This window comes from Bombina bombina, chromosome 3 (genome assembly GCF_027579735.1).
Source record: "Bombina bombina isolate aBomBom1 chromosome 3, aBomBom1.pri, whole genome shotgun sequence".
NCBI lineage: Eukaryota > Metazoa > Chordata > Amphibia > Anura > Bombinatoridae > Bombina > Bombina bombina.
Genome location: NC_069501.1, coordinates 1129765773 through 1129787723, shown reverse-complemented (window position 1 = coordinate 1129787723; position 21951 = coordinate 1129765773). Strand labels below are relative to the sequence as shown.

General features: G+C 40.0%; 1 protein-coding gene across 1 annotated transcript in view; it reads left to right on the top strand.

The window, feature by feature from the left end:
* Positions 1–21951, top strand: part of NUP58 (nucleoporin 58) — a 258626-nt gene that overhangs the window by 152301 nt on the left and 84374 nt on the right. The window contains exon 13 of the mRNA XM_053708500.1: positions 9993–10079. Within this exon, the coding sequence (XP_053564475.1) occupies positions 9993–10079 (87 nt within the window). The remainder of the gene's footprint in view (positions 1–9992; positions 10080–21951) is intronic.

The following is a 21951-nucleotide window of genomic DNA, read 5'->3' as shown; positions in this document are numbered from 1 at the left end:
GTAGTTGAGGATTATTCCCACGAGAAATCCCTAATGGAACCGAACTTTACATCGCCTCTAAAATAGACCTTTTAGAAGATTCTGCTTATATTTACTAGTCCCTTAGTTGTGCCTGGATTGCTTCTGGGAAGGTTAAACATTTACCCCATAAACTTCTGGGAGGAGATTCTGTTTACTCCTGTTGTCAATTTTGGCCTTTCTGATATGTAGTTTAAGTATACATTTGGTTACTCACCCATAAAGAACGTTTGATACACATACCTCTATATGTAATAAAGACTTAATAAGGACAATGGAAATATTTAGCCTTGACAGTATAAAGAACAGACTATTGTATGACATGGATATATTATATCACAGTGCCTACGTTTTTATCTTCATACATTTGTTATAAAAATGTAATTGACATGCAAAATAGGCTTTATATCCTTGAGTATTGTTCTCATTCTCCTACAAATATATACAATGATTGTCTTGCATAGTTATCTGAAATGCTTACATACTTATCTAGAGTTTTCTTTACATATTGGTAATTATATGAAGGGACAGTGAGGTCAAAATTAAACTTTCATGATTTGGATAGAGCATGCACTTTTAAACAACTTTCCAATTTACTTTGTTTATCAAATTTGCTTTTTTCTCTTGGTATCGTTTATTGAAGAGTAATACTAGGTATGCTCATACGAGCTCAGGAGAGTGCACATGTCTTTAGTATTTTATGGCAGCAAAATTTGCAAAATTGTATAACAAAGCTACAAATAATCTTGCAAAACACTGCTGCCATAGAGTACTTAAAGTGATTGTAAAGTTGAATGACTTAAAGCCCAGTATTTAAAAACAAACAAACAAAAATAACCTTAAACATGGGCACTTTAAGTCATTAAACTTTACAACTATGCTTCTTTTTTAAAATACCTTTTCATTACTGTAAACTAACCGCCGATCCTCCGCCCGCATCTCCTTCAGTATTTAGCATATCGATGACAATACGGCTTCCTCCGATCATTGTGTGCTTCACGAGCTGGACGCCAAAGGGGGCACACAACGATTGGAGGAAGCCGGATTAGTCATCGATCTGCTCAATACCAAAGGAGATGCGGGCAGAGGATCGGCGGTAAGTTTACAGTACCAAAAAAAATAATTATTTTTAAGAAGAAGCGTAATTGTAAAGTTCAACTTTATAATCACTTTAAAACACGTGCACACTCTTGAGCTCTTATGATCCTACCTAGTTTTACTCTTCAATAAAAGATACCAAGAGAACAAAGCAATTTCGATAACAGAAGTCAATTGGAAAGTTGTTCAAATTGCATGCTTTATCTGAATCATGAAAGTTTAATTTTGACTTTACTTTCCCTTTAAATACTTTCTACATATTGTCTAGCATGCAGTGCCTTTCTAGTTCACTGGCCAGCTGATAATTTTCATATATTTAAAATGAAGGATTTGGCTTACATTGTAAATTAGGCACTAAAGGATATAGAATTATTTGTTCTTAGCAGGGCAGTTAAAGATGTTACAGGTTTTGTCCACTGAATGGTTTGAGTGTCTACAAATTAACCATTCCATGGTGAGCAAGGAACAATTTCTAATTGGTGTTTCTCCAATAAATTACTTAAAATGCTGTTTCTCTACAACAGCATTTGTAACTTATTCAAAGTTAAACACAAAAAAAAATCAAGTTTTAAAGCTATGAATGTATTTTCTATTCATCATTACACTGTAAATTGTATTTTATTTTTAGATATTTATATGTGTAATGTATTTTTAAAAGAAAGCATATAATTTATATTGAAGCATATTGTTTTATGTAGAACATTATTTTGCAGGTTTATGGTTTGAGTACAAATCTTTCAATTGCTTGTTTACATTTTACATTATTTTGAGTGAAAAAAATCAAGAAGTTTATTTTTTTAATATACATTAAGCTGATTTTATAAAGTTTTAATTGCAAACTTATTTTGATTATTAAAGAGAGTTTCTCCTCTCTGTAAATTGTACATAGGTCACAGCAAATGTATGTGCTACCCCAGAAATGTGAATTATGAACTTGTTAGGAGCTGGCCATTCTAAATGATATTAAAGGGCCATTATAGGGGGGAGAATGATATACTCCAGTTTGTCAAAGTGTGTAGATTAAACACTAACAACCCTGCAACTCTTCGTATAAGTAGTGCTTGGGAACCACAGAGGAACTGCTTGTCCTGAACAGAAACTGGTGCTGACCCACTCAACTGCGGTAGTTGCACAACCCAGCTATGCATCTACCGTTGTTAACTGGGTTAGTGGCAGTTTCAGCTTGGGACTAAACAGAGTTGCAGGATGGCTAACAAATTAGAGCATATAATTTTTACACTATAGTAGCCCTTTAAGAGACTAGAATTTCAAATGTGAACATTGCTTTAAAGTTGAATGTACAGTATAAATTGAATCACCTTTTAAAGTTACTTTTTCTTAAAAAGTAAAGCCTTTTCTGCTAGTGCAAGCACACATATATACAGGTGGCCCACTGACCACTAATCTAAATGTGACTGTTCTAAAAATTGTTGTGCTACACTTAGTTGGTGGAAAATATTATTTGTGGTATTGGTACTTTTTGTTTTTTTTTCAGCATGCATATTAAAGGTCCCCCCTGTTACCCTTGTCTAGTTGAAGAATGAACAAGTCTGGTCTCTTAACTTAATATATCGTTTTACTCTGTTGAACGCTGTGTAAATTTGTATTGTATGCAATGAATATTGTATTTGCTTAAAGTATTTTACAATGTCTTGTGATGTGATATTTAGAAACTTCTGAATAATTGCCTTTTGGGTCCTGCAGAGTTAATTTCTGTTTCCACTTGTTTGGACCTTTGCTCCAGCCTTTAGTGTTTTTATGTACAGATGAAAAAGGAGTGCGATTCTTCTTAGAATGGCTTACTTAGTGTGACCTCCATTTTGACATACTGCAACAGTCGCAGAAGAGTATTCATGCAATTGTTTTAATGTGGCCTGTCTCTGGTATGTGTGCCTTGTTATAGGTTACTCACTGGTGCTTCTTGGGGTATCTTTATGTTGAAGTTTTTTTCTAAAAAAAAAAAAAATGCCCTGGTTTAGCTATGTTCATATTTGTCAGTAGTAAGCTACTCTTATCCTCTTTATGATTAGTCTTTTCACACTTCTTTTGGACATATTGATGTGATGGGACCGGCACTCAAGTCATGGGTATAGAACTGTTGCATTTGCAATTTAATCATACTGCCAGAGTAGGCCACGTGTGTCTTTCTACTCCATGTTTTAAATTGTACAGGAGTCTGTTTTCTCTTACTTACCTAATTGTCTTTTTCTTGCTAGTGCTTGAAATCCTTAGGTTTCTCAGGTCAAAAAGAGGGTCTATGTACATATGCTGTTATGGAGAACTCTAATATTTAAAGATTATGTGAAATATTTGGGAAGGTAGAGAATGTGAAGATATCTAGGTAGTTTCTACCTACTTCACAAATTTTAATAATTTGTGGTAACCTAACCAGACTGTCGTATCTCCCAGTCAGCAATTTATGGCAGTTTAGCAAAATGAGTGTCATACTGTCCCTTTTTCCTTGTTGCTCTAAGAAACCTGGGACTGACCAGGCTCTGCCCAGTAACTGCCAAGGCTTTACCCTGAGACCTCACAGACATCAGCCAGGGCCATCACTCAGAGTGTCCATGCCAGCACTGTTACATTTTAAAAATATTTGGGGATGTTTTAGGAGCCTTTTCTATTTTCTGATGAATTTCTGGCAGATAGGATTTTTTTTTAGATTTAGTATTTGTACCAGTCACATCTAAATAAGTCTGCTATTGTTTTGTTGATTGAGTAAATATTCAGCTTTCTACTGAGATGTCTTTTCAGTATTATCTCATGGAGCAGAGTAATGTTTGTCGTTACCACATAAGGGTATTTGGAGTTATTGTACTCCTTGCATTGCCAATCACTCTGTACCTGTTTCAGGTGTCATTGATTTTAAGCCAGCATCAAGCAAAATACTTTCTTTTCAAAATAAACTCAAATTACACTGGGTATTTTTTTTCTTCTATATAAGAAGAAACTGCTATATAATAAAGATAATCAAGCGTTCATATTAGCAACAACTTTTGCCAACAGATGTTGGAATGCTGATTACACACAAATTTTTTTTTTAAGAATGCTGACTGGACTCTGCTGGCTCAATATGGAAATACATTCTAATGGAGTATAATGTGCTTATTAATGTTTCAAAAAAGTTGACGTTTAAAATAAACTTGAATCATATAAATAACTTATATGGCTGAGGCAGAAAGTAAACTACAGCCTGTTAAGTTTTAATATGCTTATTGAATGGTTTTACTTTTTTGCTTAAAGAGTCATTATAGTTAAATAATTACATGCTCTAATTGATTAGTCGCATGTTTCGGCTCTGTATTAAGCTCTGCTGATTAAATCAGTGGCAGTTTCCACTTGGGTATTCTGCTATGTTAAACACACAGAAGTGCAGGGTTGCTAGTCTTAAAGCACCAGTAAATACAGTAGATTTGCATTATCAACAAATGCATGAAAAAGACAATGCAATAGCATTTTGTGTGAACTTCAAATAAGTATGATTTTTTTTTTTTTTATGACAAATTTCAGATGTTTCTATTGCCACTCCTTCTGTATCGTGACACCAGCCAATCACAAATGCATATACGTATATTCTGTGAGTTTTTGCACATGCTCAGTATGAGCTGGCGACTCAAAGTATAAATATAATAAGACTGTGCACATTTTGGTAACGGAAGTAAATTGGATAGTTGTTTAAAATTGTATGCTCTATCTTAATCATGAAAGTTTAATATTGACGAGTGTCCCTTTAAAATTACATGTTCTAACGAATTAGAGTGTATTCTTTTTATTACTATTATGGCCCTTTAATGCACCCCACCTACATTTTTATTCTTTATGGTGTGGTTTAGAAACCGTTTTAAGTAAAAACTCTATTTTGATTTATGTGAAATTCTGTAATGCACTTATCGTTTATTTTTTTTAACTTGTTAGAAGAAAACAAAAAAGCTTTAAAACACTATTTCTCCAACATAGGTGTGTCCGGTCCACGGCGTCATCCTTACTTGTGGGATATTCTCTTCCCCAACAGGAAATGGCAAAGAGCCCAGCAAAGCTGGTCACATGATCCCTCCTAGGCTCCGCCTACCCCAGTCATTCTCTTTGCCGTTGTACAGGCAACATCTCCACGGAGATGGCTTAGAGTTTTTTAGTGTTTAACTATGGATAAAAAATTAGAAGGTTTGCTTAAAAAGATGTTTGTTCAGCAGGGTTACCTTCTACAACCAATTTCATGCATTGTCCCTGTCACTACAGCCGCATGTTTCTGGTTTGATGAACTGATAAAGGCGCTCGATAGTGATTCTCCTCCTTATGAGGAGATTATGGACAGAATCAATGCTCTCAAATTGGCTAATTCTTTCACCCTAGACGCCACTTTGCAATTGGCTAGGTTAGCGGCTAAGAATTCTGGGTTTGCTATTGTGGCGCGCAGAGCGCTTTGGTTGAAATCTTGGTCGGCTGATGCGTCTTCCAAGAACAAGCTACTAAACATTCCTTTCAAGGGGAAAACGCTGTTTGGCCCTGACTTGAAAGAGATTATCTCTGATATCACTGGGGGTAAGGGCCACGCCCTTCCTCAGGATCGGCCTTTCAAGGCAAAAAATAGACCTAATTTTCGTCCCTTTCGTAAAAACGGACCAGCCCAAAGTGCTACGTCCTCTAAGCAAGAGGGTAATACTTCTCAAGCCAAGCCAGCTTGGAGACCAATGCAAGGCTGGAACAAGGGAAAGCAGGCCAAGAAACCTGCCACTGCTACCAAGACAGCATGAAATATTGGCCCCCGATCCGGGACCGGATCTGGTGGGGGGCAGACTCTCTCTCTTCGCTCAGGCTTGGGCAAGAGATGTTCTGGATCCTTGGGCGCTAGAAATAGTCTCCCAGGGTTATCTTCTGGAATTCAAGGGACTTCCCCCAAGGGGGAGGTTCCACAGGTCTCAGTTGTCTTCAGACCACATAAAAAGACAGGCGTTCTTACATTGTGTAGAAGACCTGTTAAAAATGGGAGTGATTCATCATGTTCCATTAAGAGAACAAGGGATGGGGTTCTACTCCAATCTGTTCATAGTTCCCAAAAAAGAGGGAACGTTCAGACCAATCTTAGATCTCAAGATCTTAAACAAGTTTCTCAAGGTTCCATCGTTCAAGATGGAAACCATTCGAACTATTCTTCCTTCCATCCAGGAAGGTCAATTCATGACCACGGTGGATTTAAAGGATGCGTATCTACATATTCCTATCCACAAGGAACATCATCGGTTCCTAAGGTTTGCATTCCTGGACAAACATTACCAGTTCGTGGCGCTTCCTTTCGGATTAGCCACTGCTCCAAGGATTTTCACAAAGGTACTAGGGTCCCTTCTAGCGGTGCTAAGACCAAGGGGCATTGCAGTAGTACCTTACCTGGACGACATTCTGATTCAAGCGTCGTCCCTTCCTCAAGCAAAGGCTCACACGGACATCGTCCTGGCCTTTCTCAGATCTCACGGCTGGAAAGTGAACGTGGAAAAGAGTTCTCTATCCCCGTCAACAAGGGTTCCCTTCTTGGGAACAATTATAGACTCCTTAGAAATGAGGATTTTTCTAACAGAGGCCAGAAAAACAAAGCTTCTAGACTCTTGTCGGATACTTCATTCCGTTCCTCTTCCTTCCATAGCTCAGTGCATGGAAGTGATCGGGTTGATGGTAGCGGCAATGGACATAGTTCCTTTTGCGCGCATTCATCTAAGACCATTACAACTGTGCATGCTCAGTCAGTGGAATGGGGACTATACAGACTTGTCTCCAAAGATACAAGTAAGTCAGAGGACCAGAGACTCACTCCGTTGGTGGCTGTCCCTGAACAACCTGTCACAAGGGATGACATTCCGCAGACCAGAGTGGGTCATTGTCACGACCGACGCCAGTCTGATGGGCTGGGGCGCGGTCTGGGGATCCCTGAAAGCTCAGGGTCTTTGGTCTCGGGAAGAATCTCTTCTACCGATAAATATTCTGGAACTGAGAGCGATATTCAATGCTCTCAAGGCTTGGCCTCAGCTAGCGAGGACCAAGTTCATACGGTTTCAATCAGACAACATGACGACTGTTGCGTACATCAACCATCAGGGGGGAACAAGGAGTTCCCTAGCGATGGAAGAAGTGACCAAAATCATTCTATGGGCGGAGTCTCACTCCTGCCACCTGTCTGCTATCCACATCCCAGGAGTGGAAAATTGGGAAGCGGATTTTCTGAGTCGTCAGACATTGCATCCGGGGGAGTGGGAACTCCATCCGGAAATCTTTGCCCAAGTCACTCAGCTGTGGGGCATTCCAGACATGGATCTAATGGCCTCTCGTCAGAACTTCAAAGTTCCTTGCTACGGGTCCAGATCCAGGGATCCCAAGGCGGCTCTAGTGGATGCACTAGTAGCACCTTGGACCTTCAAACTAGCTTATGTGTTCCCGCCGTTTCCTCTCATCCCCAGGCTGGTAGCCAGGATCAATCAGGAGAGGGCGTCGGTGATCTTGATAGCTCCTGCGTGGCCACGCAGGACTTGGTATGCAGATCTGGTGAATATGTCATCGGCTCCACCTTGGAAGCTACCTTTGAGACGAGACCTTCTTGTTCAGGGTCCGTTCGAACATCCGAATCTGGTTTCACTCCAGCTGACTGCTTGGAGATTGAACGCTTGATTTTATCGAAGCGAGGATTCTCAGATTCTGTTATCGATACTCTTGTTCAGGCCAGAAAGCCTGTAACTCGAAAGATTTACCACAAGATTTGGAAAAAATATATCTGTTGGTGTGACTCTAAAGGATTCCCTTGGGACAAGGTTAAGATTCCTAGGATTCTATCCTTCCTTCAAGAAGGATTGGAAAAAGGATTATCTGCAAGTTCCCTGAAGGGACAGATTTCCGCCTTGTCGGTGTTACTTCACAAAAAGCTGGCAGCTGTGCCAGATGTTCAAGCCTTTGTTCAGGCTCTGGTTAGAATCAAGCCTGTTTACAAACCTTTGACTCCTCCCTGGAGTCTCAATTTAGTTCTTTCAGTTCTTCAGGGGGTTCCGTTTGAACCCTTGCATTCCGTTGATATTAAATTATTATCTTGGAAAGTTTTGTTTTTGGTTGCAATTTCTTCTGCTAGAAGAGTTTCAGAATTATCTGCTCTGCAGTGTTCTCCTCCTTATCTGGTGTTCCATGCAGATAAGGTGGTTTTGCGTACTAAACCTGGTTTTCTTCCGAAAGTTGTTTCTAACAAAAACATTAACCAGGAGATTATCGTACCTTCTCTGTGTCCGAAACCAGTTTCAAAGAAGGAACGTTTGTTGCACAATTTGGATGTTGTTCGCGCTCTAAAATTCTATTTAGATGCTACAAAGGATTTTAGACAAACATCTTCCTTGTTTGTTGTTTATTCCGGTAAAAGGAGAGGTCAAAAAGCAACTTCTACCTCTCTCTCTTTTTGGATTAAAAGCGTCATCAGATTGGCTTACGAGACTGCCGGACGGCAGCCTCCCGAAAGAATCACAGCTCATTCCACTAGGGCTGTGGCTTCCACATGGGCCTTCAAGAACGAGGCTTCTGTTGATCAGATATGTAGGGCAGCGACTTGGTCTTCACTGCACACTTTTACCAAATTTTACAAGTTTGATACTTTTGCTTCTTCTGAGGCTATTTTTGGGAGAAAGGTTTTGCAAGCCGTGGTGCCTTCCATTTAGGTGACCTGATTTGCTCCCTCCCTTCATCCGTGTCCTAAAGCTTTGGTATTGGTTCCCACAAGTAAGGATGACGCCGTGGACCGGACACACCTATGTTGGAGAAAACAGAATTTATGTTTACCTGATAAATTACTTTCTCCAACGGTGTGTCCGGTCCACGGCCCGCCCTGGTTTTTTTAATCAGGTCTGATATTTTATTTTCTTTAACTACAGTCACCACGGTACCATATGATTTCTCCTATGCAAATATTCCTCCTTAACGTCGGTCGAATGACTGGGGTAGGCGGAGCCTAGGAGGGATCATGTGACCAGCTTTGCTGGGCTCTTTGCCATTTCCTGTTGGGGAAGAGAATATCCCACAAGTAAGGATGACGCCGTGGACCGGACACACCGTTGGAGAAAGTAATTTATCAGGTAAACATAAATTCTGTTTTTTATTTAACTAGTCTTTAATTATAGCCTGCTTGCTTATCTGATATTTTATTACACAAATATCGGTGATTTAATTTTACCTGTTTAGTGAGAATTATGCAGGGTACTGTTAAACGAAAATATTTTAAAGGCTAATTTTGTTCAGATATTGATATTTTGTAAATTATCAGCTGCATTTGTAAGACTTTAAAATTGTTTTTTTTTTTTTTTTTTTTAATTAAATATATTACTAGTTAAGGTCTTCTCTGCCAAACATAATCTTATTTGGTAGAGTTAGTGGAGTACAAAATTCTAATTCAACTAGATTTGTTTTATCTCCCCCAGGGGATGATACTTGATTTTCCGTTTTTTTTTAAATAAAATTCTGTAATATTTTGAGGGCATCGACTGATTCTCCCACATGTCAACATTTGAATTGTCATTGCCTTTTGATTGACTTGTTGAAAACTGAACAATAAATTAAATAAAAATTTAAGCTATTGTCTTGTTTGTTTTTATGTACATATATCCAGGAAATTTCTATATCACATCAAATGGTTGCAGTTGCATAATTCACATTATTTAATATTATCTGCAACATTTGCATATTCAACATATCTTTACACCTTGGGTGAAACTTTCTCAGCTGATGTTTCAGATATGCAATAATCTTGTCTGCACTAAGGCTGTATTTGAATTTCAAAGTACGGAAAGCTTTTATTTTTTATTTTTATTTTATTTTTTATATATATATATATATATTTTTGAAATACTTTATTTTCATACTAGGGCCTCGGCCTTCTCTGGGAGTTAGTTTTGGAACACCATTCGGCACTTCCATGCAGCCAAGTGGCTTGGGCTCTTCAAGCCTTGGAGGTACACTTTTTTTTTTCTTTTTTTTCCCTCCTTTTTTTTCCCCTTCTTATAAATATGTATTGTAACATTGTATACCATAAGCTATGGTTGTAGAATGCATTACCTTTAAAAAAAAAAAAAAAAAAAAAAAAATTAAATATGAAAATACTGTTTTTTCAAACTCTAAAATGGTCAAATGTAAATACCTTTCTCCAAATTTTTTTTATATATATTATATAAATGTATAAATTATCCCCTTTGGAAGAATTACTTGTGTAATGAAAGTAGGATTTACTTCACTTAGGACGTAGAAAGAAGAGCACAAAAACAAAGGTTTTTAAAAAAAAATGTGATTCTTGACAAGTCAAGTGCAAAACTATGGAGCTAGTACTGTTAATTTTAGTAGTTTTCTCGCTCCCAAAAATCTTGTTGGCTTTTATGTTTTAGCGTTGGATATAAATATACACTATATAGCCAAAAGCATGTCGGCACCTCACCATCAAACCTTGCTGGATATCCCTTTCCAAAACCGTGGGCATTAATATGGAGTTGGTTACCCTTTTTAGGGTAGGCTTTCCACAAGGTTTTGGAGTGTGTCAGTGGGAATTTGTGATCAATATGACCAAAAGGGTAGGGAGAGTGGTTACTTATATATAGGTTTCGGTATAGATGCCAACTCTAGGGAAACACGTCTTAGCTTATGCTATCCCACTAGGTAAGGGAAACACACAAACACAATCAAAATATGTAGTGGGCTATTAATACTGTCCACGCCAAGAGTCCGTTCATGGAAGCTTATATGTTCTTTTATACATTCAGCTTACAGTAGTGCATACATATAGGTGTCTCACCACCTTGGATTGAGTCCGTGTCACTTACGGTTTTAACCAAACTTGGTATACCTCTTGTAAATCGGCTGTTTCGGCGTCCCTTCTCCCAGGTACGTGCAGCGTCTACCCCGCGGAAATCCAATCCGCTCACAGGGGGACGTATCCAGCACGGGCTGATGATTGTCGTCTTCACAGGTATTCACCAATCAGAGGCTTCCTTTGACAATCCATCTGAGTAATCACTCGTAGCACTATGATGTGTGAGTGTTCCAATCCTTCACTGCAAGTGTATGCAAAGAGCAGTAGCGGATAAGTCAGAGCTTAGCCCAAGTGATTAGGACAGTGTGTTTCCTTCCAGTCCAGGAGTAAAATCACAATAAGCGATAGTGACCGAGCAGGGTGCTGAGGCGCTCTAGCAGGCTAAAACACAGTCCCAAATAGAAAAACAATGGAAGAGCGTTCAGCAAAATAATTATAAAACATCATTTATTGAAAAATACCATAATAAAAACAGGAGGTCAAATATCAAAAAGTGAGAGGCATGGACACCTCAGGGCTGGCAGGCTTATACATTTTCGGATTAACGCCGTAATCATAGCATAGGGATGCCAGTCACAGGTGTGCAATATATACACAAATTACAGTGACATCATTGGTTAAAACCAAAAGGTGCTTTAAACAAAGACACACCCATAAGGTGTAACCCTTACATGCCTGAAACAGATTATATAAAGGCCTAGAATAAGAAACAATAGCTATTACATGTGTTACAAAAAAGAGAAAACCATGCATGAGACAAAGGAAGAAATGCATATATACATGTACACATACATATACACGCACACATATATACTGCAAAACGGGAATATTAAAAAACTTGATACACAATCTAAACATTCTAAACAAAACATCAAATATCACTATAAGCATGTCCTCTGCAATAAGCATGTTTAAAATATTTCACAATTTGACATACTTCTTCATATTGGGAACTATAGTCGGTAACAAAAGTTACACCTTTATAAGTCCCTGACGTCTTTGGTTTATCCTTCCAGAAGATCTGGTCTATGTAGTTTGACAACCTCCCTATGTGCTTTCTTGACAATCTTTTGTGGATACCCTCTTTGGATTAAACATCTTTTGACGTCCTCCATCTGAGCTTGGCAATTCACCATATCTGAGCAGTTCCTTTTGGCTCTTATAAACTGGCCTTTCGCAATCTCGTACGGTACATGTTTTGGATGGCAGCTCCTAGCATGTAGCAAGGAGTTGCCAGATATAGGTTTTCTGTAGAGGCTAATTTTTACCTTACCCTCTTTAGTACCACTAAGTGGCACATCAAGGAAATTGATCTCTCCCTGTTGGTTCAAAGGTAAATTTGAGTCCCACATCATTACAGTTAATACTTTGCACAAAATCCCCTATATCAGTCTCATTACCATCCCAAATGAGGATCAAATCGTTGATAAGTAAACGGTAGAAACTGATATTCCTTTTATGGGGATTATCTCCAAAGATGTGGGACAGCTCCCACTAACCCATAAAAAGGTTGGCGTATGAGGGGACAAATTTTGCCCCCATTGCTGTCCCACATCTTTGGAGATAAAAAGTAATCTCAAATTCAAAGAAGTTGTGGGTCAGAAGAAAGAGACACCCGTAGGATAAATGCTTGAAAGTCTACAGAAAATTCTGATCATTCCCGAAGGAAAAAAGCAATTGCTTCCATACCCTTTTCAAAGGGGATAGGGCTGTGACATCAATAGTTACCCATCTATGGAGACCATGCCTCCAGTGTAACTTGTCAACCAAATTGACCAAGTGTTTGGTATCCTTTAAAATACTGGGTAGTACCTCCACAAATGGGTGCAATATGTCCAGCCATTGCGATAAGTGCTCAAAAGGAGACCCAATGTCGCTTACAATCGGGTGGCCCTTTACATTAATAAGAGACTTGTGCACCTTCGGGAGATGGTGGAATACGAGTGTCACCGGATCTTCAACATAAATATGTTGCGGTGTCTTGATCAATAAACCCGCTCCCTACATCATCGTCCAGAAGGTGCAACAACTCCCTTTGAAAACGTTGCGTAGGATTGGTGTACAGTATAGTGTAGGAATTATTGTCCTCTAGCTGAAACAATGCTTCATTAATATAGTCGGCCTTGTCCAGTACCACTACTGAGCCCCCTTTATCAGCATTGCATATTACAATATATTGGTTACTGGCCAACTGTTTTAAGGCAATTTTTTCTAACCTGCTCAAATTCTCTTGGGTTTTATTAGCGGATCCTGCTAAAGATTTCAGATAACTCTCCACTCTTCCATAAAACCTTTCTATATTTCCCCTACTATGTATAGGATAAAACCTAGATGGAGATTTTAAACCTTTAACACATGTAGTTTGGGTGGAGGTAGTTGGGTTCTCACCCTCTCTCAGGAGGTTGTTGAGTGAAATCAAATCACATGACTCAAATTAGTGGTAACCCACTTTGTGCGAATAGATGGATCTTGTTCCACTGTGTTTGCACCTGAGAAATGACCCTTCAAAGTTATGTTACAAATCAATCGATTCACATCTATAATAGTTTTAAACAAATTAAAATTAGTCCAAGTACACGCAATTGTGTGTCAGACTAGTTTTAGACAGATTTATGATGCAATATGGGAATTTCTGCTCTGCTCTTTCATGAAAGAGCATTTGTGGGTTCAGGCATTGATGTTGGATGAAAAGGTCTGGCTCACAACTGGCGTTCCAATTCATCCCAAAGGAGTTCATTGGTGTTCAGGTGAAAGCACCAAACTTGTGCAGGCCACTCGAGTTCCTCCACACCAAACTTTTCAATTCATGACTTCATGTTCCGAACTTTGTGTTCCAGGGCAGGAACGGTAAGGGGCCTTTCCCAAACAGTGTCCACAGTTTAAAGCACTCAATTGTTTAAAATGTGTGTTTTTTTTTATCCTGAAGCATTAAGGTTACCCTTACCATTATCCCTCCTTCATAAATCTTTACAAGTTGGCAATATGCATTCCAGTAGGTAGCTTTCTCCTGGCATCCACCACACTTAGACAACCATCATACATGCAGGTACTGAATCATGATTTATTACTCCAGAGAACAAGTTTTCACTGCTCCAGAGTAAAGTGGTGCGGTGTGCTTTACACCACTTACATTAGTTTGAAACTCTGTGGTGAGTGTTGCAACAGATTATAGGCAATTTCTATGTACTTCAGCACTCTATGGCCCCACTCTGTGCATTTGCATTTGCATTGTCTACAACTTTGTGGCTGTGCTGTTGTTGCTCTTAGACTTTTCCACTTCACAATAATAGCACTTACAGTTGCACCATGCACCTCTTAGAAATGGGGTGGGGTTCAAACACCTGAACTTAAAGGGACACTGAACCCAAATTGTTTTTTGTGATTCCGATAGAGCATGCAATTTTAAGCAACTTTCTAATTTACTCCTATTATCAATTTCTCTTCGTTCTCTTGATATCTTTATTTGAAAAAGAAGGAATCTAAGCAAAGGAGTTAGAAAATTTTTGGTTCAGGTCACTGGACAGCACTTGTTTATTGGTGGCTGAATTTATCCAACAATCGGCAAGAACAACCCAGGTTGTTCACAAAAAATGGTCCAGCATCTAAACTTTTATTCTTGCTTTTCAAATAAAAATTTCAAGAGAATGAAGAAAATGTAATAATAGGAGTACATTAGAAAGTTGCTTAAAATTGCATGCTCTATCTGAATCCTGAAAGGAATAAATTGGGTTCAGTGTCCCTTTAAGATCTAGTAGTAAAAATACCACATACATTTTCTCAATATCATATGTGTATATAACTACCACAATTTGTTTGAAGAATCCTGAGTGCGCCTTTTTTATTGCTAGTGCACCCAGGTGGATGGCGCAGATTCACATCAGGCAGTAATTTGTGTATGTATGTATATACTAGCTATTTATTTTATAAAATTGATCCTTTCTCAGAGAGATTCTATATTCCATGCACAGCGGGGAGGGGTTCCTTTCTGAAATTTTTTGCCCACACACAATTAAATGTATTGCGCTGATCCTGAGTAAAAAGGTGTGTATTATAAGCTTGCTAATAACTTATCTACGGCTCATAGAATTTAGTTCTGGCTTCTAATTTTATGGTTTATAAGTGTTAGGATCATCAGTATTTTTCTCTACAAAATCCTAATTTAAAATTAATATATATATATATATATATATATACATATACACACACACACACACACACACACACACACACACACACACACACACACACACACACACACACACAATCTCACAAAAGTGAGTACACCCCTCACATTTTTGTAAATATTTTATTATATCTTTTCATGTGACAACACTGAAGAAATGACACTTTGCTACAATGTAAAGTAGTGAGTGTACATCCTGTATAACCATGTACATTTGCTGTTCCCTCAAATTAACTCAACACACAGCCATTAATGTCTAAACTGTTGGCAACAAAAGTAAGTACACCCCTAAGTGGAAATATCAAAATTTGGGCCCAATTAGCCATTTTCCTTCCCCAGTGTCATGTGACTCGTTAGTGTTACAAGGTCTCAGGTGTGAATGGGGAGCAGGTGTGTTAAATGTGGTGTTATCGCTCTCACACTCTCTCATACTGGTCACTGGAAGTTCAACATGGCACCTCATGGCAAAGAACTCTGAGGATCTGAAAAAAATAATTGTTCCTCTACATAAAGATGGCATAGGCTATAAGAAGATTGCCAAGACCCTGAAACTGAGCTGCAGCATGATGGGCAAGACCACACAGCGGTTTCAGAGGACAGGTTCCACTCAGAACAGGCCTCGCCATGGTCGACCAAAGAGGTTGAGTGCATGTGCTCAGCGTCTTATCCAGAGGTTGCCTTTGGGAAATAGACCTATGAGTGCTGGCAGCATTGCTGCAGAGGTTTAAGGTGTGGGTTCAGCCTGTCAGTGCTCAGACCATAAGCCGCACACTGCACTAAATTGTTCTGTATGGCTGTCGTCCCAGAAGGAGGCCTCTTCTAAAGATGATGCACAAGAAAGCCTGCAAAAAGTTTGCTGAAGACAAGCAGACTAAGGACATGGATTACTGGATCCATGTCATGTGGTCCGTTGAGACCAAGATAAACTTATTTGGTTCAGATGGTGTCAAGTGTGTATGGCGACAACCAGGTGAGGAGTACAAAGACAAGTTTTGTCAAGCGACGAAGGAAGTATCGGGGAGGGAGAAAACACCACACCAGGAAACATGAGCTCTCTGCAGACTCCGAGAGTCTCATACCGCAGGAGGGTCCGCAGCCGACGGTAATCAATGTCTCCAATTGTATGCTTGAGGAAAGTGAGTATAAGCTCCTGGAAAAGAGACTGTCCTATTGTCCCTATGCTGACATCAATTTCTTTGAACTGAAAAAGACCTGTACAGATTATATAAATATAAAGTTAAGGACTTTCTTTAAGGACACTGAGCATAGTAACATAAATTTTACAAAAAAATAAAGTGTGCACATCTATTGTTGAGAGTGATATATTGTCCATTGATCAATTTGGTTTACGTAAGAAAAGTACTTTTACTACTAATGTTAATAATTGCAGTATAGACACGTATGTTAAGCTTGTAACCACTGATATTGCCATAGTAGAGAAAGAGGTTGCTGAAAGAGTTGGAGTTAAACCATACAACCTTTTAAAGGATGAAGTTAAAGCTATTAAAACTTTAAAAGATAAGGAAGTGTATATTAAAAGAGCCGATAAGGACGGGGATACAGTGGTTCTCGATAAGAAATTTTACGTTAATGAAATACTAAGCCAATTGAATGATGATTAGACCTATGGCAAACTTAATTGTAATCCAGTATTTCATATACAGAGGGAAATAAGCAGTATACTTGGTACAGCAGAAAAGAATGGGTAAATCGATAAGAAAACCAGTGAGTTCTTATATATTCAACATCCTAAGACTCCTTTCTTTTATACTGTACCAAAAATTCATAAGGATGCCCAAAATCCTTCTGGCTGCCCTATAGTTGCAGGCACTGAATCTATATTTACTAATATTGCTATTTTCCTAGACAAATTATTGCAACCCCTAGTGGAACAAAAACCCTCTTTTCTCCAACATAGGTGTGTCCGGTCCACGGCGTCATCCTTACTTGTGGGATATTCTCTTCCCCAACAGGAAATGGCAAAGAGCCCAGCAAAGCTGGTCACATGATCCCTCCTAGGCTCCGCCTTCCCCAGTCATTCTCTTTGCCGTTGTACAGGCAACATCTCCACGGAGATGGCTTAGAGTTTTTTGGTGTTTAACTGTAGTTTTTATTATTCAATCAAGAGTTTGTTATTTTAAAATAGTGCTGGTATGTACTATTTACTCTGAAACAGAAAAGAGATGAAGATTTCTGTTTGTAAGAGGAAAATGATTTTAGCAACCGTTACTAAAATCGATGGCTGTTTCCACACAGGACTGTTGAGAGGAATTAACTTCAGTTGGGGGAAACAGTGAGCAGACTTTTGCTGCTTGAGGTATGACACATTTCTAACAAGACGATGTAATGCTGGAAGCTGTCATTTTCCCTATGGGATCCGGTAAGCCATTTTTATTACATAAGAAAAAAAGGGCTTCACAAGGGCTTTCAAGACTGTAGACATTTTCTGGGCTAAAACGATTGATATATAAGCATATTTTATACTTCATAGCTTTGAGGAATTATTTTATTCTTGGGAATTATGTAAAATAACCGGCAGGCACTGTATTGGACACCTTATTCTCTAGGGGCTTTCCCTAATCATAGGCAGAGCCTCATTTTCGCGCCTCTATTGCGCACTTGTTTTTGGGAAGCATGACATGCAGATGCATGTGTGAGGAGCTCTGATACATAGAAAAGACTTTCTGAAGGCGTCATTTGGTATCGTATTCCCCTTTGGGCTTGGTTGGGTCTCAGCAAAGCAGATACCAGGGACTGTAAAGGGGTTAATTATAAAAACGGCTCCGGTTCCGTTATTTTAAGAGTTAAAGCTTTCAAATTTGGTGTGCAATACTTTTAAGGCTTTAAGACACTGTGGTGAAATTTTGGTGAATTTTGAACAATTCCTTCATACTTTTTCACATTTGCAGTAATAAAGTGTGTTCAGTTTAAAATTTAAAGTGACAGTAACGGTTTTATTTTAAAACGTTTTTTGTACTTTATCAAGTTTATGCCTGTTTAACATGTCTGAACTACCAGATAGACTGTGTTCTGTATGTGGGGAAGCCAAGGTTCCTTCTCATTTAAATAGATGTGATTTATGTGACACAAAATTTAGAGAAAATGATGCCCAAGATGATTCCTCAAGTGAGGGGAGTAAGCATGGTACTGCATCATCCCCTCCTTCGTCTACACCAGTCTTGCCCACACAGGAGGCCCCTAGTACATCTAGTGCGCCAATACTCCTTACTATGCAACAATTAACGGCTGTAATGGATAATTCTATCAAAAACATTTTAGCCAAAATGCCCACTTATCAGCGAAAGCGCGACTGCTCTGTTTTAGAAAATACGGAAGAGCATGAGGACGCTGATTATATTGGTTCTGAAGTGCCCCTACACCAGTCTGAGGGGGCCAGGGAGGTTTTGTCTGAGGGAGAAATTTCAGATTCAGGGAAAATTTCTCAACAAGCTGAACCTGATGTGATTACATTTAAATTTAAATTGGAACATCTCCGCGCCCTGCTTAAGGAGGTGTTATCTACTCTGGATGATTGTGAGAATTTGGTCATTCCAGAGAAATTATGTAAAATGGACAAGTTCCTAGAGGTCCCGGGGCCCCCCGAAGCTTTTCCTATACCCAAGCGGGTGGCGGACATTGTAAATAAAGAATGGGAAAGGCCCGGCATACCTTTCGTCCCTCCCCCTATATTTAAGAAATTGTTTCCTATGGTCGACCCCAGAAAGGACTTATGGCAGACAGTCCCCAAGGTCGAGGGGGGCGGTTTCTACTCTAAACAAACGCACCACTATACCCATAGAAGATAGTTGTGCTTTCAAAGATCCTATGGATAAAAAATTAGAGGGTTTGCTTAAAAAGATGTTTGTTCAGCAAGGTTACCTTCTACAACCAATTTCATGCATTGTTCCTGTCACTACAGCAGCGTGTTTCTGGTCCGATGAACTAGAAAAGGCGCTCAATAAAGATTCTTCTTATGAGGAGATTTTGGACAGAATTCATGCTCTCAAATTAGCTAACTCTTTCACCCTAGACGCCACTTTGCAATTGGCTAGATTAGCGGCGAAAAATTCTGGGTTTGCTATTGTGGCGCGCAGAGCGCTTTGGCTAAAATCTTGGTCAGCGGATGCGTCTTCCAAGAACAAATTGCTTAACATTCCTTTCAAGGGGAAAACGCTGTTTGGCCCTGACTTGAAAGAGATTATTTCTGATATCACTGGGGGCAAGGGCCACGCCCTTCCTCAGGATAGGTCTTTCAGGGCCAAAAATAAACTGAATTTTCGTCCCTTTCGCAGAAACGGACCAGCCCCAAGTGCTACGTCCTCTAAGCAAGAGGGTAATACTTCTCAAGCCAAGCCAGCCTGGAGGCCTATGCAAGGCTGGAACAAAGGTAAGCAGGCCAAGAAACCTGCCACTGCTACCAAGACAGCATGAGATGTTGGCCCCCGATCCGGGACCGGATCTGGTGGGGGGCAGACTCTCTCTCTTCGCTCAGGCTTGGGCAAGAGATGTTCTGGATCCTTGGGCGCTAGAAATAGTCTCCCAAGGTTATCTTCTGGAATTCCAGGGGCTTCCCCCAAGGGGGAGGTTCCACAGGTCTCAATTGTCTTCAGACCACATAAAAAAACAGGCATTCTTACATTGTGTAGAAGACCTGTTAAAAATGGGAGTGATTCATCCTGTTCCATTAGGAGAACAAGGGATGGGGTTCTACTCCAATCTGTTCGTAGTTCCCAAAAAAGAGGGAACATTCAGACCAATCTTAGATCTCAAGATACTAAACAAGTTTCTCAAGGTTCCATCGTTCAAAATGGAAACCATTCGAACAATTCTTCCTTCCATCCAGGAAGGTCAATTCATGACCACGGTGGATTTAAAGGATGCGTATCTACATATTCCTATCCACAAGGAACATCATCGGTTCCTAAGGTTCGCATTTCTGGACAAGCATTACCAGTTTGTGGCACTTCCGTTCGGATTAGCCACTGCTCCAAGAATTTTCACAAAGGTACTAGGGTCCCTTCTAGCGGTGCTAAGACCAAGGGGCATTGCAGTAGTACCTTACTTGGACGACATACTGATTCAAGCGTCGTCCCTTCCACAAGCAAAGGCTCACACGGACATTGTCCTGGCCTTTCTCAGATCTCACGGGTGGAAAGTGAACGTAGAAAAAAGTTCTCTATCTCCGTCAACAAGGGTTCCCTTCTTGGGAACAATAATAGACTCCTTAGAAATGAGGATTTTTCTGACAGAGGCCAGAAAATCAAAACTTCTAAACTCTTGTCAAATACTTCATTCTGTTCTTCTTCCTTCCATAGCGCAGTGCATGGAAGTAATAGGTTTGATGGTAGCGGCAATGGACATAGTTCCTTTTGCGCGAATTCATCTAAGACCATTACAACTGTGCATGCTCAGTCAGTGGAATGGGGATTATACAGACTTGTCTCCGACGATACAAGTAGATCAGAGGACCAGAGATTCACTCCGTTGGTGGCTGTCCCTGGACAACCTGTCACAGGGGATGAGCTTCCGCAGACCAGAGTGGGTCATTGTCACGACCGACGCCAGTCTGGTGGGCTGGGGCGCGGTCTGGGGACCCCTGAAAGCTCAGGGTCTTTGGTCTCGGGAAGAATCTCTTCTCCCGATAAATATTCTGGAACTGAGAGCGATATTCAATGCTCTCAAGGCTTGGCCTCAGCTAGCAAAGGCCAAATTCATACGGTTTCAATCAGACAACATGACGACTGTTGCGTACATCAACCATCAGGGGGGAACAAGGAGTTCCCTGGCGATGGAAGAAGTGACCAAAATCATTCAATGGGCGGAGACTCACTCCTGCCACTTGTCTGCAATCCACATCCCAGGAGTGGAAAATTGGGAAGCGGATTTTCTGAGTCGTCAGACATTTCATCCGGGGGAGTGGGAACTCCATCCGGAAATCTTTGCCCAAATTACTCAATTGTGGGGCATTCCAGACATGGATCTGATGGCCTCTCGTCAGAACTTCAAGGTTCCTTGCTACGGGTCCAGATCCAGGGATCCCAAGGCGACTCTAGTAGATGCACTAGTAGCACCTTGGACCTTCAAACTAGCTTATGTATTCCCGCCGTTTCCTCTCATCCCCAGGCTGGTAGCCAGGATCAATCAGGAGAGGGCATCGGTGATCTTGATAGCTCCTGCGTGGCCACGCAGGACTTGGTATGCAGACCTGGTGAATATGTCATCGGCTCCACCATGGAAGCTACCTTTGAGACGAGACCTTCTTGTTCAAGGTCCGTTCGAACATCCGAATCTAGTCTCACTCCAACTGACTGCTTGGAGATTGAACGCTTGATCTTATCAAAGCGAGGGTTCTCAGATTCTGTCATTGATACCCTTGTTCAGGCCAGAAAGCCTGTAACTAGAAAAATCTACCACAAAATATGGAAAAAATATATCTGTTGGTGTGAATCTAAAGGATTCCCTTGGGACAAGATAAAAATTCCTAAGATTCTATCCTTTCTTCAAGAAGGTTTGGAGAAAGGATTATCTGCAAGTTCTTTGAAGGGACAGATTTCTGCCTTGTCTGTATTACTTCACAAAAAGCTGGCAGCTGTGCCAGATGTTCAAGCCTTTGTTCAGGCTCTGGTTAGAATCAAGCCTGTTTACAAACCTTTGACTCCTCCTTGGAGTCTCAATTTAGTTCTTTCAGTTCTTCAGGGGGTTCCGTTTGAACCCTTACATTCCGTTGATATTAAGTTATTATCTTGGAAAGTTTTGTTTTTGGTTGCAATTTCTTCTGCTAGAAGAGTTTCAGAGTTATCTGCTCTGCAGTGTTCTCCTCCTTATCTGGTGTTCCATGCAG